The sequence below is a fragment of the Anopheles marshallii genome, chromosome 3, assembly GCF_943734725.1.
Source record: "Anopheles marshallii chromosome 3, idAnoMarsDA_429_01, whole genome shotgun sequence".
NCBI classification, from domain to species: Eukaryota; Metazoa; Arthropoda; class Insecta; order Diptera; family Culicidae; genus Anopheles; species Anopheles marshallii.
The window spans coordinates 84,022,438-84,032,617 of NC_071327.1; the positions used below are offsets into that span (position 1 = coordinate 84,022,438).

Here is a 10,180-nt window from a genome sequence, read left to right on the forward strand (position 1 = left end):
TGGTAACACTTTTTGAGTGCAGTGAATTTTGACGGACTTCCCCGTGAAAGCACCGAACGATGATGATTGCAAGGAGTAAGTGCCAAATGGAAGAAAAAGCGTAGCAGATATCGTAATGAGTGAAACATGAGCACGGATGATGAGTTGAGAAGTTGTAAACCCAGCAAACCACTTTAAAACAACGCAAACACAATATGAAGTGGATCCTCGTCAAGTAGACGGTAGACTAGGGTGGGTGAATTCCCTTCACAGACCATAAACCAAGCCACCGCAAACAAAATCACAGAATGAAATATAAATTGTGTAAATGCTTTTTATGCAATATTAGCGAGATTGGTTCAAATAATCATTCTACTCAAATCGGCTTAAAACAATACCGCAAAGTTTCAAACGCTTTAAGTCTTTGAAAATTCTCGTCGCTTTTTCAACAAAGAAACACACACTCAGGAGAAGATCCAGGTTGCAAAGAACATTCCTGAAAGTTTATTGTTCTAACAAAGTCTAAAGAATTTTAGCTCCATAACAAATTAAAGTTCCCCCCGTTGCTTATCCCTGAATGCCAAGCTATGCAACCAGCATCATATATCCATTAACACAGTTGCTTCATAGCAAGCTACTGGCAGCAGAGATTCGAATGAATCAACTTTCACCGTGTGTACTTACAGCAAACTATATCTGTGTGGGATGGGAAAAATCTGCAGAGACTGAAGTTTTGCAGCGTTTGGGAGCACAAGCGGTCAAGTTAGCCGTGTTTCGCTTCGATGCTCGCGCGCGCCCATGTCATTTTACTTTCCGCATCTCCGCTTCTCGGTTAAGTGAAATGTCTGAGTGCGACATATCTGTCAATAGAGCGGACTATTAAAGCGAACGGACAGGTGGTTGTGGATTAGGAGGGAGAATGGTATTGTTTGTCTATTGACAAGGACCATCGAGATTCCCCTGACATCAATAGGAATCGTGTTTTTTTTTATCGTAAGCCGAAAAAGCTAAAAGGTAACTTGGCGTGGCCTTCCGTTCTATAATGGCAGAACATGTAAAAACTTTATCATTTTATAATGTACCGAACTTCAGTAGATTACAAACATGCAATCGTAAGAAAGAGAAAGTCAAAACGTTTCGCATGTTGGTGTTACTCGTACTGAGGAAGGTAGCGCTTTGTAAACACAGAGCGTCGTGGCAGCGACCGTCAGTTTTTTTTTACTTCTTCTAACTTAATCAAAGTGTAAAGAAAAGTGAAATAACACTCCACAAATCCTGTTTTACTTTGGCGGCAAGCGGAAGCGTAACGAAATCTGCCCCGAATGACCTTTTACCTTTTTGGATTTAAATATTTTTCGAACCGAAACTCCCTAAAAAGGTGACCAGGACAAAATGTACAGGACGCAAATGCCGCAAGTTGAAAGGTTTTTCTGCTAAAATCACTGTAAAATCAACGCATACAATGTCCTCCGTCGACGGAAGTCTCTCCGCGTGTGCATGGTAGTGTGCGAGTAAAAGTAGGTCTGAAATTTCCGACATGCTTTTGAAGAGGGTTCAAAAGGAGGCTGAGTGACCGTACCCTCTTCGGGATACGGCCAGGAGCGGCAAGTACCAAACTTCAACGTTCAAAGTACGTGGTTAAGTTGGAGCACGGGGGCAAGAGTTGTGTAATTGAAATTTACGACACGATCCGCCTCCGTCACCATAGCGACGGCAATAGTGCGGAAAAGATGAGAGCAGACAGTGGAAACGCTTACAGATTCCTGTAATTGGCTCTTGGCGCAATTACTGTGTCTGTCTTATAGCTCGCAACACTTTGCAGGACTGGAGCTTAACTGACGCGCGCGCCATTTAATGGAAACCTGAGAAGCAAGAGCGGACGATGCGGTTTCGGGTGGATAGAATATCACTGTAGAATTTACCAAAGTTCCCACGAAACTGCCACGGAACGGAAATGCTGTGACAATGTAATGTTTCGGTGTTTTACAAGGATCGATGTGTTCCTGGATGTAAATTATGAGAAATGTCTTTATAGGTCTTTTATTTTTACTACCTGCAATAGGAATCTTCTTCTTCGCCTTTGCAAAACAGTAGATTGAATATGTAATTCATAGCGCAAAATTTCGACCATATCTGCTCCAAAGTTAGTTATGCTAAGCTATATGGTACATGCAGCTTTAGTTTTCCTGGAAGTCTATGTGCCTCTATTTCGTTGAAGTCTATGTGTCTTTTCGTGTTTCTTGCCGTTCGGCAACACCAAAGCAGTTTTTGTAGCTAGTTTTCAAATTTTGCAATGCGATTGGTAAATTGCAATTGATCATTCTTAGCAATAACATTAAAAGAAATGAACGAATCTAAAAACGGCCTGGTTTTACACATCAAATTTGGAATGAACTTATTACGATCAAAAACTCTTTTTTTTTACAAACATACAAAATTTCTTCCAGGTGAATTCCGGCCCGTTACGATACAAGTTTTTTCAAAGGCGAGCTATGGTTCAGAACTTGCACAATTCCTAGCATAATTTTGCTTTTTCTCGGTATCGAGGGCAAGGTGGTAGAGCATTCATTAATCACCTTTTCGCTTCCTGTGGCGAACTTTCGTGTCCTTGTCCTATGGAGCTAAGGAATGGGACCCTGTTACTGCAACCGGTGTATGAGAATCTAAACACACTTTCAGTAGGTCATTCTTTCAGTTACAACATCGGTTGCCACTATTTTCATTCCAACACACGTTCTGGTAGCTCATTACTCCGTGGGTTGGTTTTCTGTCCTTCGCTGAACAAACCGACCTATCTTTCTCATGGCCGTGTTTATCTACCAGTACGCTATTTCAGCGCTCGTCACTACGTCATCGCAACCCTACCATTCATTGAAGTGTATGGGCAGTGTTTGCTTTTTCCTCAAAAGTTTCTTCAATTCGCGTTTACTTTTTCATTTTTTCGTATGAGGCAGATTTCCCTTTAGCTCAAACAGAGCAGCTTGTGTGGGTAGGTTACCTTACGTTGTTTTAATTGACCTTTTTATGTGTATCACAAGAAGAACTCGCCAATTATGAATTTCCAACATTTATCTAACCCTAAATGTAAGCTGGTGCTTTTCGACTACCATTTCATATGTTTTGGTCATTTCACTTTCATCTTCAAAGAAGAATCCATTCTCACGGTTTTTTCATTAATCAGTCAGACAGACTATTGAGCCAGTCAGTTCACATCATCCGCTCGTTCAATCAATCCCACAAATGTCAACAGCATCCAGCGATAAATACAACGCTAGGTGAAGGATTTAAACCTGTGTTCCATTGATTGTGATCTGACACACTAGAGTTCTTCCACGGTATTCCGCTGCCCCATGTTTTCCAGTTATGTGTAGGAATGCTTATGCTATCGTTAGTCTCATATACTCTACAGTGTACGATTGTTAGGTTTTAGGTTGTGTGTGTTGTTTTGCAGTATGCGGTGGTGTACAGTGGTGAAGCGCAATTACCGTTTGCTAACAGGCATATGTAACGTGAGTGCAAGTGTATTGTGTTCGCTCAAATCTGATGTGCTATATGGTTCACGCAGCAAGTGCAATCAAAAGCAATATTTATAAATATAACCCAAAGTGGTACATAATTGTGTGCAAGAGTGTCAATGAGTGTGCTGAGAAGCTCGGTGTGGAGTCGAAGCGAGCCGGAGATTGGCACTGGTTAACCATATCACCACAGGGCAAAAGGAAGCAGAAACTACAATCGACGACTGTATCAGCGGTAACAGTGTGGCAACGTAACATAGACTTTCAAGCTGTTCCTGTGCGGTTGTTATATTTTTGAACGGGGGGTCAAACATAGCAGTACGGAAGGTCTCAGGAGTGCTCTAGCCCGTCTTCGTAGGTCGGGCCCACTCCCTAACCCTTCCAGTTCCGAACATGTAAGTATTACCACCGTTAAAACACACGACCACGTTAAAGAGAATTTAGTTTTATTAGCAAATGACATGCATTCTCAATGTCCGTACACATTTCCTAATGGCAGGGTAATGCAGAAATAATGAATAATTGAAATTTAACTAGACTAATTCGAAACAACGGAATTCAATTTGCTCGCCACAAACTCGGTTAGGATTACGTGCCAGTATGAAGCAGTAACGAGGATACGATACATACTAAAAACAGCCACCCATCCGCACGGCAGCATCCTTTGATGAGGAGAGCTTCATAAAGGTTGACGATAGGTGCCTACATTTCCTCTTCAGTAAACGCGTAATCGATCAAGCTCGTCAAAACCAGCGGAATGGCCAGCATTGCGCACGATGAACGTAGACCCGTCAAAGTGCATCCGACGTTCTTCACGTCTGTGTAGGATATAATGGGAAAGATTAGTGTTAGTGTTTGTACCGGATTGTTTGAGCAACGCAATGAGGTGAAGAGCATAAAAAGTCCTACCGAACAAACAGATGCGAGGATGTTCCCAGTGAAGCGGTGCAGTGGATGGAATTAGTTGTGACTGTCGCACAACCGTTGGTTGGGCTGGTACGGATAGAGCAGCGGCTGTTGGGGCGATATATTTTCACCAACCCATCACCACTCTGGGTGATACGGAACCCATTTACCTGAAACTGCAGGCTACCCTCTTGGCCGAGCTGGTAGCTCGAGTTCTGGATGATTTGCCATTGGTCTACGTAGTTATGGGCAGCAGGTACAACGCCACTACAATGGTAATCCGAGGCAGGAAACCCCGAAGCAATCAGATAGTTAAAACAACAAATCTCAAACGAACACTACAGAGAGAAGCTGCTTACTTGAAGAAAACCTGGTTTACATAATCCGCTTCCATATCCATGCTAATCATATCGGACGTTGTTCGTGTGCCAGCCGAATCCACCAGATAAATCAGAGCGTATCTTGCGCTTGTCAAACTGATTCCTTTATGCCACATTTTAGCAAAGCGACTACATTTCGGTACAACATACAAAGAGAGCAGCAATTGTTACACTTTGGTTTTAACACCACGCGTATTGTCAATACATGATGATGTATACTCACATGTACGGATATTTACGGCGTGCATCCACCGCGGCTATATCGACCCGTGCGCCGTTTTGAAATATGATTCCATTTGGATGATGCATCGCAGTAGCCAACGTATCACTAGAAATAGCTATTGCAATATTATGTTTGCCATTGACAACCTTCACTGAGCCATCCGCCGTCATGTCCACTCTGTGTAAAATGTTGTTTTTGAGTATAAATACCATGACCATTCTACCTTACAAAGACTTTGATATAGGAGGAAACTTACGTAATCGAATCTCGCAAACGCAGCTGTATGACACCATTGTCCAGCAGAATTGGTCCAAAAGGAAATTGTGTAGCCTGTGTAGCCGGATTCTGAAACGTAGATTTTAAACATCCTGTAGATCCTGTTGCGGTTGGACCTTTGCTAGGGAACACATTTATGATCTGGCTTTGTACAGGTCTAGCCGGAGGAGTCTTCCGAGCGATATCTTCCAGCGAGTAGGATGAGATCGAGTTCCACACGCGCGTATTAACGGGAAGATAGGTCGGACCAATGTAAGCAATTTCTTGGATTTTGTTACTATTATTGTTATCATTGCTGTCGCCCTGTGAGTTGGATGGAGCTGCTGCATTTGCTCGACGCCACGGTAACTGAAAAGGTTTTGCTGCCAAATTTAGCTAAAACCACGGGAGGAAAACGATATTAAGCACCAGCTGTTGTGTAATTTGCCGTAACTACAATGCGCTGAAACGTTTACCTGCACCTTGCTGCGAGGCTCGGGACCGTCACCACTTATTTGCCCCTTGCCCTTCGAGCTGGCCATGCTATCTTCCTTCTTAATGCGCCACATTTGAAAGCACTCGATTGTTTTTAAGCACTTTTTTGAATCTAACCGTACTTTACACTGCACAATCTTTACTTTACGAAAATTTCCGCTAATAAAGGTCGAAAAACCCTCTTAGCCACCGTGCCGTCCAAATGCCAATGATACAATACTCTCAATTCGAAATCATTCCAAAGCGATTGGGTCGTTTCAGGGCAGTTTCCTAGACGACACGACTACTGCAACTCGCTTTCAAAAGAAAACGATCTTTCTGTGCAAAAGAAATGTCACATCGATAGATAAATCTGTCCCACCCCTTTTTCAATAACCCCCACCCCTTTTTCACTTTCTGTCAGTCAGTTGACAGCTAGCGTCGCGCGCGGCTGGCGCAGTCAAAGTTGAATTATTTTTTTATTGTTAAATAAAGTTTTTATAAGTAAAACTTTTAATTTAGTGCGCTATTGGTATAGAATATAGCAGGATTTAGATGCATACGCTCGGATCGATCGAAATTCAAATTCAAAGCCTGTAGACAAAGTGGCTGTGTTTCCTTCCGAGTTGAACAAGTGAACGAAAAAGTGAGGTTAGGAAGATACAGGAATGGTACATAATTTTTGAAGTGACGAAGAAGTGTTTGAAAAATATCATCAATATTTCGTTCATCTGGTTGTTTGATGGAAATAGCTGAGCGTTCAATAAGCTATTAGCTATGCTGGTGTATTTACTTTGGAAAAGCATTGTGCGTTGGGCAATCGTGCTGTTCGTTTTAGACGCTTTTTTGTGCCTGTTGAGGAGACGTCAAGAACAGGGAAAAACTTCCCTGTGCTGATTAACGAAGGTATGATAACCACTGTAATGTTTCGAACCCTTTCATTTCAGATTTTATCAAGAATGCGAGCGACAAATGTGACTTTTTCAAAGGTCTATTCCTGACCTGCATGGCAATGTCTCCCAGTCTGCTCTCATTTGGCCATTTGATGAAAAGTACTTCAGATTACAGGATGTGGTTATAGTCCGCGTTCCACATTATTTACGCTTTCCCCTAGAAAGTAAATTATGCTCGAATGCGTCTGATGAAATCAATCGACTGTTTCTAATTGATCCGATAAAGGTTCGTTCACCGAAGAGAGGACGTGATTGTGGCGTTTGCCACACAAAGACCATTAGAGCAACCCAGATTATTGTTCATCACTGTGTGGCATCCAGCTTCTAGTGACCCGGGGAAGTAACATCTAAAGGTTGCTAAATTATTTGTTATTCTCTGTCCAGCTTAGCTATATCAGAATTCTAAATTGGAGAAATAGAATTCTTAGAGCACGTAAAATATGTTCCGCATGCTCAAACCCTATTTGTGGTGCCGAAATCTGTGCTGTTGTGTGCCCATTTACGGATAAACGGTTTTGGTACTGTGGTGCTCCGAATTGAATTAAAGAACAGAATCTAAATGAGAAATTGATATGAATTCATAAATCGTTTCTTCGCTTTTCAGTCAACATCAGTCTTCGAATAAGCTCATCAGTCTAAGTAACGAACCGTCGGTATCGATTTTTCTAAACGATCCTAAAAGCAGACATTCTACTATGACGAACCAAACGGTGGCTGTGGCTTATCCTTGGAATGGTGCTTGGAGAACAGGCGTTACATGTGAACATCGTGTTTGGGTGAATGTGTCGCCGTCCGCCGCGTACTGTATGGCAGATGAAAATTAATGTATTTTTAACTAGGCGAGAGCCTGAGAGGTGGGGAGATGAGCAAAACAAAACATCGCCTAGCCCTTTGAAAGTTCTCTCCATTCCAGTACCAGTGTTGCTACTCGTCGATGTCGAGATGACGGTACGAAAAATGTAATGTGTCACAGAAGATGGGTTGGCTGTGGAAAATGTCACCGTAAATAACAGAACCAATAAAAAATGGGTATACTGGTATCGTAAGCGGATGGCTTTGTACGAGGGCACGGGGCATTTGACATGTTTCAAGCTTGCGACAGATCCCTTACAGCAGAGTACTTTTGATAAGGTGTTTGATTTTAAGTTTTATAAAAGAAGGGCATTCGATGGATGCTGCTTGATTTTGCAATTTCATGAATTACATTAATGTAAGGTGATTCTAGACAAATTCCATTCACAATCCGGCGCATTCTACAAGTGGGACAAAATGTGCTAGCCCTTGTTCTTTATCTCTCAACCTGTAGCTAGTCGGGAACGCAAAACGGCAAAAGGCCGAGGTCATCCCCTAGATAAGGTAGACATGCCAAAGTGAAAGCAAAAAAAAACGCGTATGAATAATTAATCATAGCTAAATCTCTATCCGTGACAGGGATTTGATGAATTTCGGTATACTAATCGAATGCTGTGCATTGGAATTGTACATTAAGAGATCAGATGCTGGATGTACTTTATTGTACACTAATGGACCAATTAGGAGCACGTAATTGAACAAAAAGCTTCGACCGGACTCAACAAGTGTATGCTCCGTTATGAGTGAAGAAGGGAAAAGCCCTACACCAGGAGAAAGTATGATAAGGTGATGAATTTTGCAAGAAGTCGGCATGCTTATGATATTAGCGATTATTAAGGTCACTGATTTGGAGCGAACGTTACAGAGTGACCGTACCTATTGTGACTCGGGGCTGCTTGCGGCACGTGCACTCAAGTAAACAGCAAAACGGTTTACTCCCAATTACCATAATTGCCATCTCCTACCCTGGATGGGCTTGTTGTTGGGGACACGCGGTGCAAAGTTGTCCGAGGACCCCACAATTTCTTGCCTTTGGGAATAAATTAAGTGGAATGTGTATGATTTACTTTCCTCCGGTGGGTTTTCTACCGGCGTGTGGGATTTGGTAATCCCTGCGTTGTAGTTTCTCACCTGGCGGAGCATGTTCCTTCCCGGGGGCGAGAAAAGCTGTCGACAAACAAACTATTTCGCATGTTTAGTGCCCGTAACCGCTCCAAGCGCGTTCTAATTATACACAGTGTGGCGAAAAATGAGTGTTACTTGATAGGACAAATTGCCACTTTGTTGGACACACGGTTAAACGGTTGAGTGTTTCGCAAAGGGTTTTGGGATCGAGCTTCGGGGAGCGAAACTCCAGCACCCTTCTGCTGTGAAGCCTGCATAAAATGGCGTGCAGAAGGCGTGGGCTTCCGGCTATCTTTTCTCGGCTCGTTTTCGTTGGTTGAGTTCCGATATGAATTAATCACACCTTATCTAGTTTGGCATCATCATTGTGATCCCCATCATCATCATCATCATCTTCATTATCCTCTTGGCGGGAGTTAAACCGCACACCGCCGAACAGTGGAACGTTATGTACGTGGGCAGTCTGGAACCGATATACCCGAATTGGTTCTGGTGCACCTGGTAAATTACACCATAAATTTACCCGATGGCTCCCCCAAAAAAAAACAGGCGCATCGTACGAGACCCGCTTCATTGCCATCGGTTTACCGGCCCGGATTGGGGTCACGTTTGCTGAGTGGAAAAATGGAACGGACGAGAAAACGCAAACCGTTTCCTGTGGGTCTTGTTAGCGCGTTCGACCACAACCCTTCGAGAGAAAATGAACCTTTCCTCGCCAAACCGGCAAGTCATCTGTATCGCCAATCCCTACCCGTCTTGTAGCAAACCAGAGCAGCAGCCTAGAATCGCGTTGTTCTGGTGTCCGTCACGAATCGAATCATGCACGAACACCGTTAGCAGGTCCGGGTTCGTTTGGAGTGGATCTCGCCGAGCCGCGTATATTGGACGTGTCGAAACATTTCGCCCACGGGTGGGAATATAAATGACACATTGGTCGATAAGAGAATTCATCCGTTTAAGGATTAACCACCGGAACAAGCGTACATAGCAGGGTGCCGCTGCCGTACTGACTTCCTGAAACGATCCGACAACTTACGTGTCTTACGTTGGGGGGAAAGCAAGAGTTTGAGTAAGGAAGAAAAGCAAAAAAAACCACATCCCCAGAACACGATATGGTACATGGAAGTGTAAGAATAATTTGATAGAGCGGAAAATAAGGATGTTGCTGGCTGCTGCTGCTGCTGCTGCTGCTCCCGTAGCGGATGGGCGGACCGGGTTTGCTTGGAAAATAAGCTCATTAGATCGAACAAAAGCAAATGATTTCATCCTCAAATAAGCTGAGCAGGATTGATGGTATAAAGGACCTTGATTCATTATTTATCCTTTCTTTCATATGGTTTTGGACGCTTTTGTTACATTGTGATGAAACGCTTTCGCCAGGTCTGCAGTAGTCTTTGCATCGGAATTCCTAACAAGCGAATGAGTTACCCGAGAATGCGTCGGGTTTCGTATGAATTAACTTATGCCGTATAGCATCGAGCCGAAATGTGTTGATTGTTTTTCGTTCCACAATATCTC

General features: G+C 43.1%; 1 protein-coding gene across 1 annotated transcript; it reads right to left on the reverse strand.

The window, feature by feature from the left end:
* Positions 1-4,209: 4,209 nt before the first annotated feature.
* On the reverse strand, positions 4,210-5,827 carry LOC128713479 (uncharacterized). The gene is made up of 6 exons (XM_053808339.1): positions 5,741-5,827; positions 5,260-5,654; positions 5,004-5,180; positions 4,760-4,909; positions 4,404-4,667; positions 4,210-4,312 (listed from the first exon to the last, which is right to left on the reverse strand). Exons 1-6 carry the CDS (start codon positions 5,825-5,827, stop codon positions 4,210-4,212), a joined length of 1,176 nt encoding a protein of 391 aa, XP_053664314.1.
* Positions 5,828-10,180: the final 4,353 nt, after the last annotated feature.

Excerpts from the sequence above, each read along its gene's own strand:
- LOC128713479 (XM_053808339.1), bottom strand. The coding sequence starts at position 5,827 with ATGTGGCGCATTAAGAAGGAAGATAGCATGGCCAGCTCGAAGGGCAAG. Across the intron at positions 4,668-4,759 it reads GTAAACCAGGTTTTCTTCAA|TGGCGTTGTACCTGCTGCCC; the intron begins GTAAGCAGCTTC and ends TTACCATTGTAG. Across the intron at positions 4,313-4,403 it reads TCCTCGCATCTGTTTGTTCG|ACGTGAAGAACGTCGGATGC; the intron begins GTAGGACTTTTT and ends TATCCTACACAG.